Source organism: Mugil cephalus, chromosome 2, assembly GCF_022458985.1.
Source record: "Mugil cephalus isolate CIBA_MC_2020 chromosome 2, CIBA_Mcephalus_1.1, whole genome shotgun sequence".
NCBI classification, from domain to species: Eukaryota; Metazoa; Chordata; class Actinopteri; order Mugiliformes; family Mugilidae; genus Mugil; species Mugil cephalus.
The window spans coordinates 26,230,174-26,255,916 of record NC_061771.1 but is presented as its reverse complement, the minus strand read 5'-3'; the positions used below and the strand labels follow the sequence as shown (position 1 = coordinate 26,255,916).

The following is a 25,743-nucleotide window of genomic DNA, read 5'->3' as shown; positions in this document are numbered from 1 at the left end:
ATCTCTCTGTGGCTGAAAGTACAACTGCTGTAGGATGAAGGCTTACATAACCACATGTACAAATTCACCCAGCAAGGGTGGGTGGGTGATGTAGGGGGGGGGGGACTCAGCATGCGAGAGACTGAGGGAGGAAGATAGAAAAGGCCCTTGGGGAGAGAGAGAATCCAAAATGAATGACGACTTCCATATTATACGCAATACTGCTCTATTACAGCTTCAGTTGTTGCAAGTGGTCCACAGTAAGTGGTAGCAGCGCTCAAGAATTTGGACATTTGTGTCTATCACGTCTAACGAGGAGTCACCTCCTCATGAGGAAATCCTAATCCAGATTATGAGCACAGGCCCGGCACAACCGCCCCGTTCTGAGCAAACATGAAACTCGTCACGGCGACGTTGCCGCCGTCGTTGCCCCGTTGCTGCTCCTTTTCTCCTGTGCAGCACATCTCATTTGAGGACGACTGATGCAGCATCCCGGATGCATCGTGATGTCTCGACAAAAACAAGAGCATGTCGACATTTGTTTGCTTTCTACAGCCTAATTTGACAGCCTCTACATCGTGTTATGTGATGTTGGCCCAGCACAAACAGCACAAAGAACTCAACAGAGGAAAGCGAAAGAAAAAAAGGGGGGGGGAGTGCACATTTATTTCATTGCAGCTCAATTGTGAATGTATGACTATGAGGTTTGGGTTGGTTACCAAGGTAATCACTAGTGTAGGTGTGGAATCACCCTCTCTGCACATATGTTGTATATATGAAACCAACACTCATATGTTTGTAGGGACCAAAAAAAAAAAACCTTCACCGAAGGACACTGATCAGGCAAATCATTATGACCACCTCCCTAATATTGTGCAGGTCTCTTTGTGTCTTGTGTGTTTCAGTGTGATTAGCCTTTTAAGCAAACTTTTACAATGAAGAAAAAAAAAAGAAAAGCTGCACAGTTCTGTCAGATGGTGGAGATATCTGTGGGAAGGATGTTGGAATGGGATGTGTTCAATTCCTCCCAGAGAAAAACAAAAGCCACAAACAGTTCGGCCTTAGGTTCCTTAAACTGAAGTCTGAGTAGTTGACTCAAACACATACATTAAACTTAACTTTCCTTTGAAACTAAAATTGACTAAAAAAACAACAACAAAACAAACAAAAATTAACTCCACGAAAATGCTCTGAAAATCAAGTTATTTTGATCCTATCATCAGGTCATTACTATTGGGTGGGAATGACTGGTCAAGTCTAGGTCGGCCTTACATATCTAAGTAACATCCACATAAATGATAGGTGCAAAAGTTTCCCAGCAGAACATTATATTGCCATGAGATGGTCAGTGTTATTCACTTCTCCTGTCAGTGGTCATGTTATGCCTGATTGGTGTACATTTCTACTGCAGGTAATGTTTGAATTGTTTTGTGGACATTTTTTTCTCCACCAAATGTGATATTAACTAAAGGTATTCAGGGGGCTAGCAGTGCTAAACGTTTTGTACAACAAACTATCTGACAGAACCTTTAAGGTCTTTGAAAATTGTTCCTGGAACTCAATGTTCTGGGTACTCTGGGTGAATACAAATATAGAGGGTACTAATGCTGTTTTTTGACATCTGACAGTAAAAATACTGAGATTGAAATTGAAAAGAGGCCGGATGACTTCGGTACTGTAGCAACATTTAAGGCTAAAGGGAATGTACAAACAGGAAGCAGCAATGAGAAGACAAGAGACCATGTCATTAAGAGAGTTGTAGTCGTAGGTGAAACAACCTTTATGCATGAAGTGAGCAGATACATAGTTGAGCTAATCTCAACTTTGAGGTTGCGCAATTGAAGTGATGGTCCTGATTATTGATTGAATTAGCCTATGACACAAACATTGTTCTCAACTCTTGGTTCCTTTGGTGAATCCGGTGAACCTGAATAGAGTCATTGACCTCAAGAAGAAGGTCTAATACTTTCCACGCACAAGCAATATTTGAAACATTTGGGCAAACCCAAGCAAGTACAATCCAGAACATTCACTCCAAACCAGCTGTCAACCAAAAAGCTATGTGCAAAGGGCGAATCGCTTCATATGTGGATGGGTAAGGTTTTCTGAGAGCAGTTGTCTCCTGTCTCTTAGCTGCTCTATAACAAGACACCAGGTGACCTGCTCACTGGTCACTAGTGAAAGACCGAGGCTGTACCGTGAAGTATCCAGGTAGGAATGTGTATGACATTCTGAATGTGCATCAGAGTAAAAGAGAAAATCCCCCTCCCCGATAAAGGAATGTTGCATCATTTCCATCCGTCAGAATGTGCCGTCATCCACACTTTACGTTGCTATTGCAGTAATTTAGCCTAGCAGCGAGTGCACCAGTGGAATAGGCTTTGATTACCATGTCACCGGAGACAGGAAACCAAAAGCAAAGAGAGCAGGAGTCAGTGTGTCAGTGCGTTTATGATAATCATGTCATTCTGAAATCTATAAAAGTGGTGCCTCAGATGACAAAGGGAATAGCGACGGAATGACATTATAATGCGTCAAGTCACATAGAATTAGGCACTTGACACAGCAGTGTCGCTTAGATGGCAATTACATCCAACAACTCCACTAAAGACTGGCTTTAATGCCTAAAGAAAAAAGGTCAAATACTGCAATGAGGAGAAGAGGAGCAACTGGTGGTTTTCGTTCATTTCAGGCTGCAGATATAATATTTCTTCAATGTCTACAAAAACTGACAGATAAATTACTGGAAAACAGTTGTTTTTTATGATGTTTTGGGATTTTGAGTTAAAGCTACGCTATAATATGACAAGAACATGATGTAGCTTTTTTATCTAACCATTTATTTGATACTGCACAATAATAGCAATTCACCACTGAAAATACACTTTTATAAAAAAATAAAAAAATCTATTTCCAGCAACTGAAAGACTATATTTATCAGAGCAGAAATGTACTGGCTCACAGAGATAAGCCAACCAAGTACTGCGTAGAAACAGATTTGTTGTATCCGAAACAGTCGCGCTAAAGATTCTTTTAGACTACTGTGTAACACTGACGCCGTAACTTACATACGTAGCCAAATGTGAGCCACTTATACTGGCGCAGTCGTCACCCTGTGATAACACCATCCAAACACTAGTTGGTGCTGTGTCTTTTGTGTCAGCTGGGTTCATTTTTGTTTCTACTTCCTGCTTCTTTTTCAACAATGGTGATTAAAACTTTCACAGAAATTTCGCAGAAGACGATTCATACGAATATTTGTATCTTCGAACTTCCTCAGTTAACCTTCCCTTGTTGTGTTACATCTGTACTGATCCAAAACAATCAATTCGTAAATTGCAGAGATGGAATAACAGCTGGAAATACCAAAGTGGAAACAGGCTAGTATCAATCACAACTCTTACGGTCTGCGTCGTCTGCACAGGGTCTGAGTTACTGTACAATAAAAGCAGATAAAAAAAAAAAAAAAACTCACGAAAGACTAAAAGAATCTGGCAAATCTCGTTTCTGAAAATTATTTGTTTATGTTATTGCCCCTAGCTTGGTTTTACACGTATACTTGTCAGGCCTTAGTTTGAGAATTGGTGTCTCCATAATTAGCAACAAGTACAAATACAGACCAACACAGTAATCCATCAATGACACAAAAATCTTCTACTTCCACTTATCCTCACTAGGGTAGTGGGGGTCACTGCAGCCTATGGGGCGAGAGGCGGGGTACACCCTGGACAGGTCTCCAGTCCATCGCAGGGCTAACACAGAGACAAACAACCATTCGCATCAACACCTAGGGTCAATTTAGAATCATCAATTAACCTAACAAGCATGTCTCAAACCTGAGTACCTGGAGAAAACCCTCACATAGACACAGGGAGAACATGCAAACTCCACCCAGAAAGCTCCGAGCCAGACTTGAACCCGGACCTTCTCGCTGGGAGGCATCAGTGCTAACTGCCGCCCTGATTATGCGTATCTCACAATTAATACAAACACATAAGATCATTTCAAGTGGTTCATGTGGTCACACATGGTAGGAAAGGAGGAAAAAAAGAGAGTTTGTTGGTTCGACAAGACAAAAAGTACTAAACTCAAAGTCATTTGCAGCTAGTTCATTGAGCACAAGAGTTTAAAAGATACCAGAGATCCAGACAACATGTCTTTGGCATCCATCTCCACCCAGGACGTCGGAGCCAAAATAAAAGGACATTGAATCCCACCACCATTTAGAAAGTCATAATTTCCAAAACTACTTTGTCTAAAAGTAGGAGAGCTTGTTCCAACCAAACTTGCTTAAAACCTTCTAAAACTCCTTAGAAAAAAACCACAACAACAACAACAACAGTGGACCTGAGAGGCCTCAGAGTTCCCTCTCTGTCCTGCTCCCCATCATCTCTCCACCGCTCCACCCCACGGCCTCCATCCTCCAGATGTCAGACAGGCGCGATGGCCTCGGCGGAGATGGACAGACAGATGGATGGAGAGCAAGAGGGACGAGGTGACGGATAGATGGATGGATGGGTGGATGGATAGATGGATGGATGGATGGAAGGAAAGAGGAGAGGGAGAGGTGTGACCCACTTTGTGGAGCCTGGAGTATTTATAGAAGAACAGTGTCCTAATTGGCAAGCCGCTGGGAGAGCGACAGCGCTGCACTGGTACCCTACTCCTTGTCCTTCACCTCCTCCACCTTTCCCTCTCCCAGTCCTTTGCCTTGTTCTCCTCCCGTCCTCTTTCACCTCCCAGAATGAGTCTACTTAAAGACTTTGTTCGCTCTTTCTTCTGCCATTCCCTCCTCCTCCTCCTCCTCCTCCTCCTCCTCCTCCCCATTGGTGACCTCCTCCCCGTCCTTCCACTTCCACCTCTTACCCCTCCTTCTCTTTTTTGAGTCTCTCTGCTCTAACTTTACACCGTCCTCTCTAGTTTCTCCTCCTCCTCTTCAACCTTCTGCTTCTCCCTGTCCTAGCCCTCTTCTTGCCTTTTTCCCTCCTTCCTTTCTGTCGTCCTCATTGGCCAAGTCTGTTTTTGACTCGTCCCAAGTTTTCAGGTGGCAGATTTGATCCTGATATGCTCTGCAATTCATTTTAATCATTTAAATCCACATATTTGTCCAGAATGACATATGTGTGTTTGATATTTATGGAAATCCTAGAGTGTTATTTTAGGACATTTTAAGCCTTTTTTCATTTTCATGTAGAAAATCAAGACCAATGAAGTTACCATATATGGTTCCTCGTCCTTAAGTGGCAAACAAATTCTACATTCATCCAAAGATGGACCACATTTGACCTGATAATGTTCCCTTCATCTTCTCTGATTGGAAGGATGAAAACGACCATGTTTGTAATTCTCAACCAAGAGACACGGCGACCAGTGGCACAGGCATTTTTTAGAGGAAGCCATATCACAAAAAAACTCTAATCTATATGCTTGTTTTTTCATTCAATGGTTTGATGATGATTGCACCGTGTTGACACAATCCTGGCGAATCCCAGCTGAGCAATGTCATGACAGCAGCCTCATCTGATTGGTTAACCATTCTTCCTTTTTTCAGGGGCGCTGTTTTATACATCGTAAAATCCTCAATAATTAGTCCTTTAAGACCCCAATATGGGCCTGCACATAAAAAAAAAAACGCTTGTGGTATTTGAATTACCATAACTCATGATGGACAAAATTTAAATTGTGGCTGAACACTGGGACGTTGCACTTTCTGAGAAAAAAAGCTGTCATTACGGTAATGATGATGCACCGCTGCTTTCGGCTGCAGGTTGGGGAGCAACATAAAACCAGGGAGACCCAGGAAGAGACAGTTGTTTGGAGGAATTTGTTGGTAAAAATGAAGTTAGTTAAACCCTTGAGATGTCACGAAGGTCTTCCAGACAAAAGTACCTTCCCAGTGTTCAGCCACACTTTGAATGTTGTCAATAGAGCAAACCGCTGTGAGTTACGGTAATTCAAATACCAGTCTTGACCTCTGTCCCCAAGAATCTTCAACACCATTCACACCTTGAGACTGGAGGCCCCATTCATAGATTAAGTAACCTAGGCACACAGTCTTAACAGGTAAATATTCAGTCATTATGGAAATCAGTGGTACCAGTTTATGGCCAAGCAAGTTTCTGAAGCAGCTACTCGGACGAGTGGCAAAACGTCTTCAAGAAATTCTAGTTGCCTCTTCTAAAATGCCTTTTGGATTACCATGACCTGGATGACTGAGAACCTTCTTTGACATATTAGCGAATGTGGTTCCTCACCCCATAAAGGGTTAATGATCCTTACTTTCTTGTGTCATGCATGCAAAGCCTACTCTGTTCTTGCATTGGTTTTATCTTGCATAATATTTTCAGCTCAGAATGAATCTGACGACGATGCAACAACGCTACCTGGTTACTGGGACGGGACTTTAAGTTCCCATTGACACAACAGATATGATGAATACTACTTTAGATACTGTTGTAGAAAAGTCATGAATTAATGCACGGTACCTTAAGTTTAAAACAAATGAAATCAAGGTTAAAGTGGGAGCAGGTTGGTAGATGAAACCTGTGATAAATGTGAATATGGAAGATGACGATGAAAGGACGGACTCACGTAGGAAGTACTCTGAAGCGTCCGCCTCGTAGTCGGCATCTTCAGGGAAGTGATCTATCTGCTTACACATGCCTTTAAAAGAGCCTGTGTGACAGAAAGACAGAAAAAAAAGTGTTAATAATCATGTACCAAAGGGAAAAAGCTAAACAGCAATTATAAAATTCAGTATTGCATATTTTAACAGATTTGCATCCACATAATTCATGTATTTAGTTTTTTTATTTAACCTTTATTTTACCAGGTTAGTCCCACTGAGATCAATGATCTCATTTTCAAGGGAGACCTGGCCAAAGCAGCAGCAGCATAAAACGTTATAGACAGGACACAACGAACAACAACAAATACATAGAGAGTAATATTAATCCAGCACAAATGGTAACATTTAAATAGCTACGGACAATGACAAGCACCAACCCACGTATTTATCACTGAGTTAATGAGAACTTTAAAATCAGACAGCGGGATAAAGCTCCTGAGATTCAGGAGGCTGTTCCAGGAAAGAGGAGCCGAGCACTTAAAGGCCTCTTTACTCTATTCAGTCCTTAAACTTGGTTGCACAAATGTAACGTAACGTAATGTAAATAACGGCAAATAAATGAAAAGATCGGCGACGAGAGGAGACACGGAACAACAGGAGGAAGTGGGCGAGGGCAACTAAAGATAGACTAGAAAAGGTGAGGACGTCAGATCCATCATTTGAGATTAGGAGAGGAAGGTAAATGTTGTCAACAGCTCCGACGGAAACGCAGAACAGGACGGAAAGTGACAGACAGGAAGAAGAAGAAGAAGAAGAAGAAGAAGAAGGTGGGAGGAGGTGAATCTAAAAATGCAGGTGGGAAGGTGAAGAGGAGGAGGAGGGAGGAGGAGAGTGTGAGCAAAATGCAAATGATGGTGTGGAAGAAAGAAGAGCTGATAGTGCTGCTCATTAAGAGGGATTGTGTGTGTGTGTGTGTGTGTGTGTGTGTGTGTGTGTGTGTGTGTGTGTGTGTGTGTGTGTGTGTGTGTGTCTGTTTGTGTATAAGTTGGTTCAGCTCCAGTGGTAATTGTATGCCCTCCCAAACCACTGCAATTAAATGGGCCCTTGTTAATTGGGGATTGAAGGACGAAAGACTAGTGCCTGACTTTTTAAATGGGCGTCGGTTGCAACACACACCAACACACAATGTGTCTCACGCTCGCAAGGCGTACACACACGTCCACGCACTGCGCTGTAGCTTCGGACCGCTCGTCTTTCCGTGTCGTTACGGCGACGGGCCTTTGTGCTAAACTTACAGAGGTATTTCGCATTTTTCATCATGACAACGGAGCGGAGAACAATTTTATACGAAAAGAAAAGAGGATGACAGGATTCTAAGAGCCGCCTGTTTCGTATTTACATATCTTTAATACACCACGGTTAACACTCGGGCGAACAAAGTGTTTTTCTCCAGGTAGACTTTGATGGATAGATTAAAGAAAACGCTTCAACGGGGAAGAGGCGCAGAGACCTTTCAGCATCTGGCAAAATGCTTTCATCATTTCATCATTTCAGCAAGAACAGTGCAAAGTGCTGCTTGTTGAAATACTGTTCTCTCTTTTTCTTTTTTAAGAAAGTACCGCAATGAGCGGTTGGGTTCGAGAAATAGCCTCACATTCTTAAACCATTTTTTCTTTTCTTTTTTTTTTTTGTTTCAGTTACTGTGAATGTTTGTTTTGCAAAATGTGACTGGAGCTACCGCGTTAAAAATACTTGAATCCTGCCGTGCTGCACACAGGAGAGTTACAGACACAGAAGTGGAGCCTTTCTGGTGATGTCATTCGCCCTCAGTGAGCAAGAAGCAGATTTTAGGAGGGTCTTGAAAAGTTGGAAAATACGATTCCCTACTCTCTACGAGAATCGAATGAAGAGGACGGGGAAGAAGGTTAAAGGTTGAGGGGTGAGGTCGGTGATGGAGGAGAGGAAGGAAACTGGAGATAGAGATGGGTCGTTGAGATTTTATGTGATACCGTTTTGAAACGACGCCCGAACCGGTGCTTAAAGAATGGAAATCACTGTCCAAAAACTGAGCCGTTTGACATTTAAGGCATTTTGTGATGTGCAAGTTGAACAAAATACTAAATATCACAAATACAACTAAAACTAAGAAATAAATTCACAAATATAAAATAAAATTCACAATAAACTGTCATAATCATCACAATAAAAACAGCAGTGTATCAACTACTTTTCCTCTACGGCCATGCTGCTAACTCTGCTGGCGTGGAGTCTCGCAGGCCATCAAAGTCGGTTCATTTCTCGGCTTTTAAAAGTGCGTCGTCAGATGTTTAATCAAAGTCCAGACCTTGCACAACATCTCCTTGGAGCACTTGTTGCAGGTTGCCGAGTTGGCATCTTTCGAGGTGAAGCACAGCCAAACTTTTGACCGTTCCTCCTAAGGCATTTTGAAGGTTCACTTCCACCCATGCAGGTGAAACACTGATGTGACGTCATGTGTAGAGACTTCATGTGGGACTTTTTTCTTTTTTTGTCATTTGCACTTTATAAATTTTCAATAAAGTTCTTGGAGCAAAAAAAAAAAGAGCTAATTAAAAATTCAGTGGCACCGAAATCTGCGTTGGTTTTCGTTCTTGTTCCTACCATTTGCCTCAGCACCGGTGCCATTATGGTACTGAGCATCAGCACCCATCCCTAATTGAAGATGCTGGACCCCTAAGACGTGGAAGAGGTTCGGATGATAAGTGATTATGGTTGGTGATTGAGCACAGACAGGAACCGAACTGACCCCTGTGGTCTGTCCTGAGGGTTTTGTGCTCCCACCATCTACCCAAACCTCCTCCCGGTTAGTCGTTGTTAGGACACAGGTTAGTTGGACATGATTTCAAAACTTTAAACACCAAAACTATGAATATGAATATGAATGGGCCTCAACATAGAACAACCCCTATGACATATGTGATGATAGCATAGCTGGACTTTATCACAGTAGTTGGACCAGTCCACTGTTGACAGGAGAAAAACAAAGAAACCTAAATATTTCATTCTTGATTTAAGTCATTGTGCGTTTTTACATGTAAAACTGCAACTTATGCATTTAGATGCCAGTTTATCCAGGCTTCAGTTCACTCTCACATACTTTATCGTTTTTGTCTTTGCATCAATTTTAATACAGCACAATGTCGTTGCTCCTACTGTTTTTGTCAGCGACACGCTAAGCTAATCATAAAGCGTTGCACTCTGTGTTGGAGGAAGTCTGTGCTCACTGTATGACTAATGCATCTCTGTAGGTTTTAGTCAGTCTTCAAGTCCCTACACCTGCTAAACATGAGTGTGTCGACCATTCATTTTTTCTTTTTTTACATATATTTATATATCTGCATAAAACGGTGCTCATACATATACGACCAACGGTATTATAAAATGGTGTTGCGGTTGCTAGGTGACATACGTAGGAGAATATACAGCAAAGACGCCGATCCACAGAACTCCCTCAACTTCTACAACTGTTTGGTTTCAAGTCATTGTTAAGAGCACCCGTGTCTCTATGCCATACTCGACAGTGCGCCCAATGGATGCAATGAAACTCCATTGTATCCGTTCTCCTTCCGCCATCACTCCTCTTTCTTTCTCCCTTTCACACGATCCCTCACTCGCTCCAGCACATGCCCACCCACGCTGCACCACAAGCACATGTAATCTGGAATTGCATTTTCCCTTCCTCCTCTCTCCTATCGCTTTCACGCACTAACATACATACATGTGCCTGCACCCTGAAGACCGGATTCCCATTTGAAGCTTGGCTCCACGGCCCTCCTCTCCTCTCCTCCTCTCCTCATCTCCTCTCCTCCTCTTATTCCTCCTCCTCTGTCTCTTTCTTTATTGCTTCTGCAATTCAAATTAAGAACATCATTTATTGTCTCTACAGGGAAGAAAGCTGTGCAGCGTGCTTCATGGTAGACTTTTGGGTTAAATGCACAATATAGACTCAATGGCCACTTACATCTATCAGCCACAAGATTAAAACCACTGTCAAGAGAAGTAAAAAACATCTTGTGACAAAATAATGTTCCGCTTGGAAACTTTTGCACCTGGCATTCAAGTGGTTGTTACTAATACGACTTTCAGATCAAAAATACCGGGTTGACACAAGATTTTCAGACCCGAGTCAACCTGCCTTTGGTGTGCTTTCCCACTGTCAGCAGTCCAGGGTCTGACCTCCCACTGTGAGAACTTCATGCCTGTTTTTTTCCTCCTTCTAGTACATCATCACATTGTCAAGGCCATCATTAGACATTTAAGTGCACTGGAACACTGCGAGGTAAACAATGGACAGCATGGTGCGTCCCAAGCCGCTCCTGCTCATCCTGACATTTATCAGAGTTTTTTTTTTTACACTTTCAGTTTGTTGATGACCTGAAGAAAGGACCGGTCAAAACCCAGCTCTTTCAAAAGGCTGCTGATATTTGAATAAATCGCTGTGTCCTGCACAGTGTCCGATATCTGCCGCCAAATCTCCTCTTCTCCATGGATGCAGAGCAGCTCACGGATCTCACGGTCTTGCCAGTGTGCTGCCATGATCGATAAACATAGTGTGCCATATCGCTATATAAACTGTATACAAACACAGTGGCACATGCTTTCCCTTGATCGGTGTGTTTTCCCGAACATGACCTATGGTACTTACATAAATGATCATGTAACAACACGTTTTATTCGGATTTTTTTGTTTTTGTTTTTTTGAAAAAATGGACAAACATCTCTACCTTTCAGAGAGGAAAAAGGAAGAACGATCTTATGGGTAGCCCTATTTCGCAGTGTGGGCTTTACACCAGACCAGGCACCATCCACCCCATAGCAATGACACTCCTTGATGACAGCAGCCATCCCAGGCACGATGCAGCCTGACACAGGCACACAAATGGTTTAGGAACAGCTGAAAAAAAGAGGAACAGCACAAGGTGTCCTGGCCTCCAAATGCACTAGATCCAAAACTAATCAATTATCTATGGGATGATCCGCAGAAGCCCCTCCCCTAAACCCACAGGACCCGAAGGCCTCCCACTGACAACATTTGGTTGCCAGGGTCAGAAGTGTTTTGGAGGCACAAGGGAAACCTACATTCATTATTACACAGGATAAGATGTTATAATCCCTTGTGCCAAGATCTCAAGCCAAACACATTTAGAAGCCCAACCCGGCCAGAAGGCTAGCAACCAGCTAGCTACCAACTAGCAACCAACAAGAAGACACCAGTTAACAAGCCTAGCCAATGGCAGTAGGCAGTGCATTTCACATCATTGGGGTTTACACAGTATTAGGAGGTGGATCATGATGTTATGTCTGACTGGTGTATTTAGATAAACCAGGACCTCTGAATACTGAGTAATGTAGTTCAGCACAACACAGTTAGAGGGCTAAAATGTAAGCATGAAAATGGTCCTATAAGTAGATAATAATAATAATAATAATAATAATAATAATAATAATAATAATAATAATAATGTGTTGCTGTGTATGAGGGAGACAAACGTGTGCAAACATGTTTTATCCAACTGTTGTTAGCACCGTCGTCAGCTCTGCAGTGTCTCGTGTTGAAATGCTTCAGCTGCAGTGACATAAACCGATCTTCTGCTCACGAAAAGACAAAACCTTTGTGCCTGCAGCGAAATCCCCGTCTGAACACCTCCCTTGTCCTCCTCCTCCCCCTCCTCCCCCTTCCTCTCGACACAGTCGTCATAATGGAGTGTCGCTCTTCCAAATTGCCCCTGTTAAATTATGCATCCTGCTTAAACATGGAACAGATACTATTATTCCGAGACCAACCTGCACCCCAGGGGTCAGGAAGACTCTCGTCGCCCGTTCGTGCTCTTCACCGCGAGAGAGGGCCCCGCTGTGATGATGATTTATAGGAATGCGGAGGGACCCCGGCGACCCCGCTGCTGTTAAACGCCAATCGCGATCCTGCTTATCAGCTGACCTCGCAGCAGTTAAGGATAAGTTAATGTAGTGTGATGAAACACTAGCAGATGTCCTTTTATGAAGCATTAACATCCGAACCCGCTCGGTGAGATACAGAAATGTGTGTGTGTGTGTGTGTGTGTGTAAGAATGAAAGATGTAAAGTATAAATGCTCTCCTCTGAACCCGCAGTGTGTTATGCAAATGCTTGGCATAGTGTCTTTATTCCTTATGCTAATTGTGGCTCAGTCGATGTGTACGCTGAAGTGCCGTTAAAGTAATCCCTCCGCCGGCAAAGGTGGATGAACATCAGAGACCTCAAAGGAGATGCGTCGCATGGCAAGCGTTGGCTAGCTGCTCAGTTCACTGGATTACAAGTGTGGTGCACGGAAAACGTGTTTCTTCTCTTAATCTATTAATGTTAATTCAGCCAGGAGCACTTTTATTTATTTATTTTTTTTTATTTTGCCCTCCTCTCATGGTTCTGTAAACATTTCTTTGTGTTCCTCGCCTGTGCTGAACACGACTATCCTTTCCCCTCCTCTGAATCTTTAAGGCTGCAACAACACCAACCGTGAGCGCTGTGCAGAGATGCATAAAACTCTCCCTGTCTGTCCCATCTCTCCAACACCCACCTTCCCGTGTCAGCAACATTTAATGAATAACCGTGGATTTAAAGCAGCCTGGAAGGCTGACCGACTTCACCGCTGTTCTCCGTTGGGAACTGATTATGCTCCAGGAAAGATCTGCCGGGTCTATCAAACCGTTCGGGCAGGTTTTATGTAGTGATGGACAGGAAAGTTAAGTGTCGGGGTGTACGACTATGCAACTGCATGCAGAGGTACATCGATCAGGCATAACATTATGACCACCTTCCTATTTTTTTTTTGTTTTGTTCCTAAACCGCTTTTGTGTCAGGCAGTGGTCATAATGTTGTGGCTATGTTTGGAGAGTAAACGTACCAGTTTGGTATTTTCTTCTCGATGCATGTATTTCTCCCGTTGTGATCATTTATTTAGGTAATTACCTCGTCTTATTGTACATGCACTTGGGTTTACTGCTTTGAACCATGCACTAGAAATAAAAAGTCTATTAAATACAAAGGACTCCTCACGCATATCAGAAATAAAACTTTGATACAGAAGGCGTGTTTCCGCTCCACGGGGCCAGACCCGAAAAAAGAATTCACTTCATTAAATGACTTCACTGTGAGCTGCATTTCATTTTAATCTTTGAACCCCGGTCTGCCCAATTCATTTCCACACAATTTCCGACCATGTTCAACAATAGAGAGACCTATTAGCGATAATTGTAATAAATGCGGAATTAGATTTTCACTCTATTTGGCCTGCCTAATTTAGAGTAAGCAATTACTTTTCCTATCAGCAGGCATGCACATGTGTGCACACATACAGTAAATGAGCGTAGATGTGACAGAGGTACTGAGAACTGAGGAGGATCAGTGTTGATTAAACTCAACTTTAAATTTCTGTGGCACAAAACATAAAGTAGGCAGTGACTTGTTGGATGTAATTTGGAAAAAAAAAAAAAAAAACGAGGGGTGGTGCAGGGCACCAATGTTTTCGACCAGGCAGAGACCATCTAGTAACCCCGTGTTAACACTGTTAGTCCAAATGAGTTCATCGTGACATTTCCCTTAATGTTAAATCAATGGATGAAGTGCCTTCTGACCAACAGAAGCCGCAGAGAATTCCCAGGGAAGCAGTAAAACAACACATTCTTGGGTCTGGTTACGCATGACCATCAACTTTTAATGTGATCACTGAAAAACAATAAAAAAACAAAAAAAAGAAGCACATTTTTCTGTTATTATTCACTTTAAACAGACCAATGGTAGGAAGGCTGATTTATTTTTATATCTGGATGCATGTAAGACATGCATGTGTAGATAGTCGATTCAACTATCAATAAGCTGTTCTATCAAAACAGCTGATCACTCCTACACGAGTTAGTCTTGTATCCTGCAGGAAGACAATAACCTTATGTCTGCTTTTCACTTTTGAGCAGTATGCACACCTGGAACATATTGCATTGTCACAAAAGTGCGCCTTTCATCTTTGACTCTGTTGCTCACGTTGGTTGCTAGCCCACTCTGGAAACCCTTCCGCTGCCGGGCCGATCAAACATCTAATCACTCCATTTGATTGCATGCATAAGTATTTTCAGTAAACGCCCCACAATGAAATCCTGCTGGCATGTTAGCAGGCTAGCTGGTTGCAAAACGGTTCAAGAGGAAGTAGGAACTCATTGTAATTTTACAGCACCTCACATATCCCACTATGCGTCGAGACACGCTAATACTGACACACTACGAAGTGTAGTGGCTGTGGGTGAAGCACAAACCCCTGTTTCCGTATGGACAGAGCTCTGCTATGCTAAGCTAAGCTAAGAAACTGTTGGGTACCGTATTCTCTGAAATAATGGGGCTTTTACGAAATTTAAGCTAAGTGTATTTCAGCTGCCAGCCAAACTGATCCTGTCGATTGTGTATTTACGTCAAACATTTATTTCCCAAGGCTATGACCAAGGGTAGGCAAGCCAAAAAATTAATGATAGGAAGCTGAATATAACAGGCAAATGTGCGCGTGGAGCCGCGGTGCCGAGCGCCACTTTAGATCTCCATTATAGATGTAAGAAGCAGAGTCATCACGGCTACATCGCTCACATCGTTACAGTAACTCCCCGTCGTCCGTTCTCCTTCTGCGTGTCCAGCGCTGAAGCAGAGGGACGCCGGAGCTACCGCAGAGCAGCTGCTGAAAGTAGGGCTGACATGTAGCGCTCTAAGAACACGAGCGCTACAACTTGCTGAGTGCGTGCGCGCAGCGAACAAGAGTTTTTCACAGCAAATTAACCCGTTTCTCCAGATGAGGTAGAGGGGTTTGAAAGCTCCAGCGAAAGGAAGCGAGGATGCGCGGCCGAGGGGTGAAAAAGAACAGAGCTGCGATTAGCGAAGTTTCTTGGCACATACCCTGCAAAGTAGACGACGCCGGAAACGTGGCGAAGTGTAACTACTGTCACTTTTGCTGTCTGAGGGTCTAACTGAGATTACTGGTTCCTCTGTCTCTCGCGGTGTCCCTGTAGGCTTCTACTATGAAAGGGATCTGCAATTGCAGATGGAAATGAAAATGTCAAGATTAAACCTGAAGCTAAAGCTCAACGGAGTCTCAACGTATGTGCATTAAAATAATTGCGTCGGCCTTGTTTGATTTTGTCTAACTTGACGGGGTTCTTACATTCATACGTGTGCTGGAGGTGTAAATGCGCAGATGGGATCTTACAGTTAATAAACAACGCACGCTTTAATGGCACGTCACGTCAACCACCTGCAAACAGCCACACTGTCCCCCTTTTGAGAAGTCCCTCGGCGTTCTCTCCGGTCCCCTCACTGCTCTATCCTAGTTTTGGTGAGTAAAACTTTCTGAAATGTTTTCCCTAGCCCCTCCCACCCGCATGAATTCCTCTGGCACAGAGGAAAAGCAGAAAGAGAAAGAGGGAAAGAAGGAAGGAAGGAAGGAAATGGGGTAACAAAAAGGAAGTGGAAAGTGGAAAGAGGCCGGCGTAAGAGGCGTGATAGACGGAGAAATTAAATGAGGCAAACCCGGAGCTGATAGCGTCCCCGTGAAGCTCATTGATAAATGAGGCAACAGATGTTTGGCCTCGTATAAAGTGACACCAGGCTGCTATATGTGGAACAGCTCCCCGCCCTCATTTTACAGCTCTACATAACATCTTACCCCCCCAACAAAAACCCTCACTTGCAACACAACGGCGAGTCATTGTTCCTGCTTTTCACTTTTCACTCAAATAACCGAATGACTTTGAATTTCTCACGATGAGTAGGCATTTCAGATAATTATCCTACAGTCACCTGACCGCAATGATTTTAACAAGACTTTTGCACGATTGCAAATGGGTCACCTGGACTTCTTTCTCTGTATTCTCATCATTTCTCATTGTGGACTTGTTTTTAATGAGGCCCTGTTTTCATGGGTTTTATGGCACCCGAGTGTAGGATTTGGTTCATCAACTGTTTATTGTCTAATAGAGACCGTATATAGGCAAGAAATTATGAAACTACACCTTTAAAAGAAACACCCATTATGATTAATCACATAAGAATGAATCAATGAGGGCAAAAACTGTATCAGGATTATTTTATATATGTTTACACATGTCATAAACGTTGGTGTTTCTGTTAGAGTTTCTATTGAAGTTGTTGGGTTTGACACAGATCCACTTAAAGTTTCAAACAGCTGTTTCATTACAGACAAATAATATCGCAGTATCAGCAAAGTCATTGCTGATTATTTCATTTTTTCTGACACTTTTTCTGAGATGTGCGAGTAATTTTAGATTTTTATGTTGAGCACCGTGAATCCTCTCGGGTATCAACGTTTTGTAGTGACATCTGAGAGGATTCGCAGTATCATCACCATCACTCACTAAAAAGTCACTTCGATTTTTGAGGTTAGGACACTATTTATATAGTGTTGTTGTACCGTGCGACCATCTCCTAGAAATTGGCTTTATATTGGCCAATCCTGGCTAGTGCAGGACGTGCTACCTTCATGAGGTGGTTTGGTGACTGAGGTTCAGTGCTGGCTGCACAGAAAGTTTGGTTATTTGTGAGTTCGCATCGTAATTTTGGTGAAATGTTTGTATCATTTATGTTATTTAAAACATTAAAGGGATGGTATTTGCAGAAATATATGAAATCTATAACATTCAAAACGTTTTTCAGTGTGTATGCTCAAGTAAAAATAAGAGTCGCTTCGTTTAACTGATCTTAAAACGAGGCCTTTAAACGAACACAGTGAGCCCGACATGTTGCGCCACTAGCATTTCTACGGTAGCCCAGAACAGACAAACTAAAAAGGCATTTCACATTTCAGATTTCTTTCTTTTTTTACATTTTTGTATTGTTAGTGGCCACAGGTTCTCCCACGCCCTTGAAAAGGAAGGAGAATTTGGCTGCAATCTGCAATTTAACCACTAGATGTCCCTAAATCCAACACACTGGTCCTTTAAACCACTGACTATTTGCTTAAATCTGATTCCTTCTTCAAGTCAAAACTGAACAATATCTTTCACAGACAGAAAACATTTTTAATATCCACATATTTCCATAAATTCAAAATAAACTATAGAAGATGTGTGAAAATCTTTCCTAGTGATCTTTAGTGACGGGATATTGCGATGGATGCGACAGTTTTTATTTCCGTAGTAACTATTATTAGGGATAGGGGGAAATATTACCCACACACATAGCGATGAGTGGATGTAATGTTAAAATAACCTCACCACCACTGGTGAAATATAAGACTCTAGGCCTAACGTTTTTTAAAATTTTATATACACTACCAGTCAAAAGTTTGGACACACTTTCTCATTGAATTAACTGAGAAGATGTGTCCAAACCTTTGACTGGCAGCGGATAACACAGCACAAAGCTACCTGTGTCAACTTTTAAAAACTAGGCATCATTTTCTCTCATAATCACCATCTAATGTTTGAATGTGCTAAAAATACGCACCCCCGCACATCCAAAATTATTTATAATTATTCTCTCGTTTTTAAAAGTCCCCGCAAATTCAACGTCCTATTGATAACAAGTAATTTAAGCAGAGGTCAAGCAGTGACTCACAGCCGCTATTAAAATTAGGGGACTGAGCCGGTTACACTGTGGTTTAATCACAAATATGCTAAAATATTTCTGTATCCTATATCAAGAGTTGCTTTGCAGATGCAAACGTTGCACGAAAAGATGATCGCTGTCGTAATTTCACACGTGAAATCACATTGAAACACATCGAGGGTCCAGTTGAAAAAACAGACGTATCTGCTATTAGCTCACGAGGACGAGACCAGATGAGATAGTGGGTCAACAACAAATGAAACGCGAGCCCCTGTGCGTCTCTCGTTCACTGTCCTCCTCTTCATCCAGCTACGTCGCTGTGGTTGTTTTGCTTCCTTACCCCCACCACCACCACCACCACCACCCTCCCATGCCCCCCGGTGCGTCTGTGATGGGCGTTGCGTAACATTACTAAAGAAACACCACACCAGTGAGCAGAATCCATGAGGGCTGGGGGTGAGGAGGAGGAGGAGGAGGAGGAGGAGGAGGAGGAGGAGGAGGGGAGGGGACGGGAAGGGACGGGAGGGGAGCAGAGCAGGGAGCACTGACCCAATATCTAATGAAAGAGCAGAGAGATGAAGGGGAAGGGAGGGGAGGGATGTAAGGGGAAAAAAAGAGAGATAGGGAGGGAGGGAAGTCAACTCGAGAGACGAGACATGGAGAGAATAAAAGAGAGAGAAGAGAGGGATGTGGAGAGTTTAGTGTGGGGGAAATGTGGAGGGGAGGAGAGAGCTGGAGGGGGAGAGGAGTGAAGAGACAGAGAGGGGCAGACAATGAATTCAGGCAAAAAAGAGCCAGGACATTTAAACTATAAATAACCAAGATACTAGCAGCAACACTGGCCTTCTCTCTCTTTTTATCTCACTCCATCCTTCCTTCCCTCCTCCCCAAATTAAACATCCCTTCCCCTTCCTTCATGCATGACTTTATGTTTTGTTTTTTTAATTCCGGAAAGGAGGTGATGCAGACTCATGCCGACAGGTAAAGATGACAAACATCACCTGATCATCACCTTGAGCTTCCACTCATTTTTATTCTTTTTTTTTATTATATTTTGCTGTGATTTGACAACATTCATTTTTAATCATTTGTTTGTTTGCTCTTTTCCCTTGAATTTTTTTTTTTTTTTACATTTCTCATAAATGTCATTAAAAACCATCCGTCAAACGTCACTCTGCCAGTAAACCTACAAGTATGAATACAAAGCAAACTGAGCCTGTTTCCATTTTCAAGTGAGTCTTAAGAAAAGTGTTGCAAAAAAAAAATAAAAATAAAAAAAATAATAAATTCGGTGTAGACGTACCAGTCACAGTCACATTGAGCTGTTGGATGAAGAGCTGCACACCTCCCACTCTGTTCACAGGCTCATAGAGTTTTCACAAAAAGAGACACTTATTAAAAACAATACTTATTATTAGACGTCTTCATTAAAATGACAACAAAATGTTTGGGTCTGAACATTTTGGGCCTGTTGTAAATCTGCATTTACTGACTTGGAATCTGTCTAATAAAGTTGTTCGATATAACACAGGTGCTTCTGGAGTCTTGACCGTTTTACAGTGTCTCTTCCTCCTTCATGTAACTTGGTGAAGTGACGACAGACATGATGATCCTAGACTGAAATGTTCAACTGTTCATTTACAGTATCTGACTTCATCCCATCTTGTGGTAAATGTTTCACGTTTGTCATTGACTTTCCAAAGTCACACAAACTGCATTTTCACATTGGCTATGTATCAGTAAATGTGTTACACACATGCTGTTCAACTTTGAAACAAACTTGAAACAATCATTTGAATTGACCCAAAACTAAAAAAAAAGATAACAGAAATGCTACGTAGTGCTGTCAGAAGGAAGGCAGGTTAGGCCACGCCCCTTTTTGGGTGAAACGAAAACCACCGGCAATAAAGACAAAACCTCATCCCAGTCAGTGTTTATTTTGTGAGCGATGATACGCAATCTTAAATTGAAAAACAAATGTAAAAATAGGAGCATGTATGTTCAACAAGCCTAACTACTGAAAAAAAAAAAAAAACGTTGTACAGTGACGTAGCTCTGAGCTCTGTCATTACCTTCTGTCGTTTCAGTTCAGCATCAACATTCACTACTTTGACTATATGGCATGAATTAGTTTTTTAATATTATAACTGACAAATCTTACGGCGGACATTAGCTAATGTTAGCATCATCAGGATTAAGTATTTGCCGCAAACGACGTAGATCACAAGAACTGTGATTGGTACCTTGGTACCTTTTCTTGGTATTTTTCTTGGTATTTTTCTTGCACCAGTGAAGATACAACACTGAGGAAATACAAACATTTGTATGACTAACGAAATCTCTGCAAATATTGGTGAATGTTTCCGTCACCGTTGCTGAAAGTGAAGCAGGAAGTGGAAACAAAAAAGACACAATGCCGACTAATGTTGCTTCACGCCGGCGTTGGTTACGTGCGTTACCACGTCCAGGTGTTGTAACAGTCTCCTGCCTGTGTTTCCTTTGCTGTTTGTCTTTCAGGTACCTGGCTGGTAGATGGAGCCCAGTTCAGCCTCTTTAAAGACCTGGCCGTCAGCTCTCACTCTGTCTTGCTTCATCCTGACGGCACAGTGTTTTTGTTTAGTTGGCTTTGGGCCTGGTTATTATTTTATTCCATCAAACACCCTGAACTCACTACAAGAGCATTTACCCGTCAACAGACGCAAACACTGATATCCACACTTCAGTTAATACGTTTTGGTTATTATTTAGCCTTGTCTATCATATATAAATTCCTTAACCCTTTAAAACCGAACAGATCACCAGCGGTACGTTAAAGTATTCCCTATTTAATTTACCGTAACTCACAGTGGTTTGCTCTATTGACAATATTCAAAGTGTGGCTGAACACTAGGGAGTTGTGCTTTTGTCTGGAAGATCTTTGTGACATCTCAAGGGTTTAAGCCACACTTTGAATTTTGTCCATCGGTGAGTTACGGTGATTCAAACACTGCAGGCTTTGCAGTCTTACAAGGTTAACTTTTGCGTTACTGGATATCTCTACTTTTTGCCATCAAATGCACACCAAAATATGCTAATGGTAACACAGCCATGGCATTTTATTATTGGTGTACATATATAAACTGTATATGATATGGACAAGACGTCCCGTCCTCCTTGCGTGGCCTTTGGCCAATCTCACACTATTTTCGCAGGGATACGAGCAGCGATGGTGCCTCTGCTCTACCTCCACCGGTTCCAAGGAAATGTTGGATTATACACTGTACTTATCTGAAAAATGGACCCTCTTAAAACAATAACGCTGTTGTTCTTCTTCTTCTCTGTTTTAGCCTTGAATAACTGCCACCAACACCAGGACGCCTAGTTTATTCAATAGAAACCAGCTGATGGAAAACAAACACCGAACCTGCACTTTTCTTTTTCAGTGACATTTCAAACACTTAGTTCAAATCGCGAGACAATGAGACCGAAACACACTGAAACACGGCAACACAGGCAAAACAGAGCAGAAGTTTTTTTTCCCCCTACAAACTAAAACACAGAGGTATAAATTAATGAACTGCTCCTGTACCAGTTCCTCTTGTATCTCACATCTCACTGACACTGTGGCAAAACTGAGCCAGACAACACTTGCTAATTACACGACTATTTTCTTCCTGTGTAGACACTTGGAGGTGACACTCATGCGACCTCACTCAGAAACACACCAGAGAGCTCATCAAATCAAAATGTTAAGTTAACAAGAGAAGCACCTAAGATTTTGTGGAAATAAATTCAACTGCGTGAGAAATTTCCGGAGCAGGTGAGTGCGTGTCCCTGGATACTGGAGCCCAGCGAACATCTGTGTCTGGTATGAGCATGGATCAGGTGATGATCAGAGGGTTTTTTTTTTTATCTTGGAGCTCAAACTAAGTTCTACTGGGACATCACAAGTAAAACGTTCCTCATGAATAAACAGGAAGCTGACTGGGCATTTATAAGCTGCCATTTGCATTAAAAATCAGGAAGGTTAAACGCAGCCATGCGGTTAAGTTTTTTTTTAAAATATCGTTACATGTAACGTCCGCAGCTGTTTGAGGTGTTTCCCTCTAGGAGGCGCTACAGATGTATCAACCTTCGCCGCCCTGAACTCTCACATGCAACAATCAATGTAATACAGGATGTGCAGTGACAGACTTTTAACTACACTGATGCTCCTTTTCTGACAAAATGTGCAATAATAATGTTTAGACTTTTATCACTGCTGCTATAAAAGATATATATATTTATATAATTATATAATTGTTATAAGTGTTTTAACTTTAGCTTGTGAATCTTTGTAACTAGTAGCTCATTTGCACTGTTTTGTATGTACTTATGTTTTTTTGCACTGAAAAGAAGAAACTTTATAATCTCGTTGTTCAGTGAATAAAGGCAATAAAGGGCTCTCTATTCTATTCTACATGAAGTCCAAACGTTTCCCAGTGGGACGTTGTATCGGTCACAATGTGGTCAGCGTTATTTACTTCCCTGTGTCCATACACTACCACCAATTGACCCAGTCAGTGGAAGTTAAATTTTTTAAAATATTTTCTTTTTTACTCAAAATCAAGATGACCGACAGAGATGCCAAGTACCTCTGGAAATTTGTGTAAATACTTCCATAGCAGGGTAAAACTGAAGTAAAAAATAATAATAATAAAAAACATCTAAGCATTAATATAATCCTTAAAGTTACTGGATATATATTTTATTCGAGGAGAAATTTGTAATTAATTGCGTGAGTGGACAATGTTGTAACTTCACGAAAAATGGGTTCCTGAAAAAAAAAATCAATTGCATAATTGTTTATATTGATATATATTGAAATAAAAAAAACACAGGAAATGAAACGAATATATTTGAAAATGATCATACAGCCAAACATATCTCCGTACGAAACTGGACAGATCTACAGCCAGTCAGAGCCCTTCGTCATGTGTATGGAAGTAATGTGACGTACTTTAGTTGTAGAGCACATTACAACAACCAAAGCGCTTCACAGGAGATTAAACAAGTACATGAGTAGAAGTAAGACAAAAAAATAAAAACCATAAACACAAATTCAGCCTGAACGACTTGATTGGATTTGATTGGAATAAATTGTGTAAATGTGTCCTAGCTTCCATATTTATGTGCGTCCACCTTTCCAGCCGCATTTATATGTGTGAGCACGTGTGTTTCCTGATGCACTACTTGTACATGCATGAGTAGAAGCGTCAGCGTTAGCGTGTGTGTGTGTGTGTGCGTCCGTGTGTACCATGCATATGAACACGAGCCATTAGCTGTTATCCACAGGGAAGACATGTTAACAGGTTTGGCCACCGCTGAGAGGATTGGTAAGAAAACCACCACGAGCTGCGTGTGTGAACGTTTTGTCCGCGCGCACACGTGTATACGCCCAACAGAGTGTGTGTGTTTGTGTGTGTGTGTGTGTGTGAGGTCCCATTGAGTCAGTGGAAGGAAAGCAGGGGGTATGAGTGTGAGGGGATGGGGGTGGGGGGGGCTATGACTCATCCACTGCATGGGCCTCTGGCTCCCTCCCTCCCTCCCTCCTTCACTGTCTCTCCCTGCATAGCAACGGCTGTGCAAAAGCTCATATAGGTCCATAGCAACCAGTGCTGGTAGTGTACTGGCCTATAAACACTCAATTAACAGGTCACAAGGAGCCGGGGAATCATAAATACACTGATCAATGTGCATCGTTTGCAGATTTGTCAAGCAGATGCATGTAAATAAGATGCACTTTGTGTTCTTTTCTTTTTTTTCTGCACAAAATATTGCTGTTTTTATCATAATATATAAGCTATGAAAGATAATTATTAAACCTTTAAAACTCTTAAAAACAGTTATTATTAATAATATATATATATATATAATCTTCTAGTATATTATAATCGTACTGTTTCAGATTTTTGGCCAAATAACCAAAAACTCTGCAGGATTCCTCCGTTCATTCAGAAAACATTTGCTGATGACAGCGTCTAACTCCTTTTTTGCGATGAGTTTCTGTGAAGGACACAAACACGGAGGCGGCAAAAAAAAAACTAAACAAAACAAAAAAAAAAACAATAAGTTGTTCAAACTTGTGTGTGTTTGAGGAGATGTGGAACGGACGTGGTCTTGGTCGTCTTTCTTTAATGGGTGAATTCTTCAAAGCGGCGTCAGTAAGACTGAGGCACAAACAAAGCCTCTTGTTTTAAATTCCTCTGTTGTGATACAGTTTGGTTTCTTTGTGTTTCCTGGTTTTGGTGTTTCTGCTTCACCTTCCCGCGTTTTTACACCTTTGATCATTTGATTGGTTTCTCCTTGCAGGCTCCGCCCCTCATTAGTCTCACCTGTGTCTCGTCAGACTTTTACCTCCATTTATCTAATTCTAAGTTAATTAGTTTCCTAAATAAATCAGACATGAACAGACGTATATTTATCATCCATCTGAGCTGTTACGTTAGACTCTGCTAATTTCAGTCGGGTTGAGGAAATACGATCCTTGTAAGTGTCGAGACATGAGACGAAGCTCTGTTCCAGTAAAAGCCTTAACGATGAGTTCACCAGAGCCACTGTGTCATCACTGCACAAAAAAAAACAAAACTAATAAAAAATTACTCTCTGCCTTTTTTTTTTTTTTAATTTCTGTCGAGCAATTAGAGAGAAATCCAAAATGTCATCGAACGTAGTTGAACATCTTGATGGTGATTTAATAGAGCAGACTGTGTCTTTTTGACGGTCACAGACACTAACCTCTCTTCCCATCATTTCCCAGTTGCTGCTCACCTTCCAACAGCCTCGCTCCCCTAATTAGTTCCCTCAGTACGTACCAGGCGTCTCTTACCTCTGATTCATCTACTGCTTCCAGCCTCTTCCTTACAACTATTGGTTTTATTCCACTGTTTGGATTTGATATGATGAAGTTTATTGCTTTTATTTGCCTTATTTCCTGCCTGTCGCACTGACAGAGCTGAGCTTCCGCGTGCAACATCTCTAATAAAATTCCAAACCTGAATCATATTGCAAATTACGGAGCGTGCGTCTGAGTAACGTCTGCGCTGAAAATTGGTTTTATTTTGCAAAAAAAAAAAGAAAAAAAAAAAACAGTAGTGGTAGTGGGTGTTTCATGGTTACGTTAAGTTTCAGCGGAGCAGTGACGCCTCACAGAGAGAAGGTTCTGAGGTCTGTCTGGGTGGAGTCTGTGTGTTCTCCCTGTGTCTGCGTCGGGTTCTCTCCGGGTTCTCTGACTTTCTCCGGGTTCTCTGACTTCCTCCCACCATCTAAAGACTCGTCAGGTTCAGGTGATTCTAAACTGGCGACTAGTGATGTGCAGATCGATAGTGAAATATCGATACTTCCAGGTCTTTTTACTCTAAAAACTTTTGATACTTCAGTCATTTGAGTTAATGTAGGAACACAGTGTAAAGTAACTAAACTACTGAGTTGTGGCAACACAACAAACCTTGTGAAACACCTCAGATTAAACCACAACACAGAATAAGAGACGTTTATGATGAGGAGGACAGAAGAGGAATTAAGATGAATGTTTTCATTTTATAATAGATCTCAATAAATAAACA

At 41.8% G+C, this 25,743-nt stretch overlaps 1 protein-coding gene across 1 annotated transcript in view; it reads right to left on the bottom strand.

Annotated features, from left to right (window-relative positions):
• LOC125003866 (voltage-dependent calcium channel gamma-2 subunit-like) overlaps positions 1 to 25,743 on the bottom strand; it is a 75,165-nt gene that overhangs the window by 20,359 nt on the left and 29,063 nt on the right. The window contains exon 2 of the mRNA XM_047578106.1: positions 6,571 to 6,654. Within this exon, the coding sequence (XP_047434062.1) occupies positions 6,571 to 6,654 (84 nt within the window). The remainder of the gene's footprint in view (positions 1 to 6,570; positions 6,655 to 25,743) is intronic.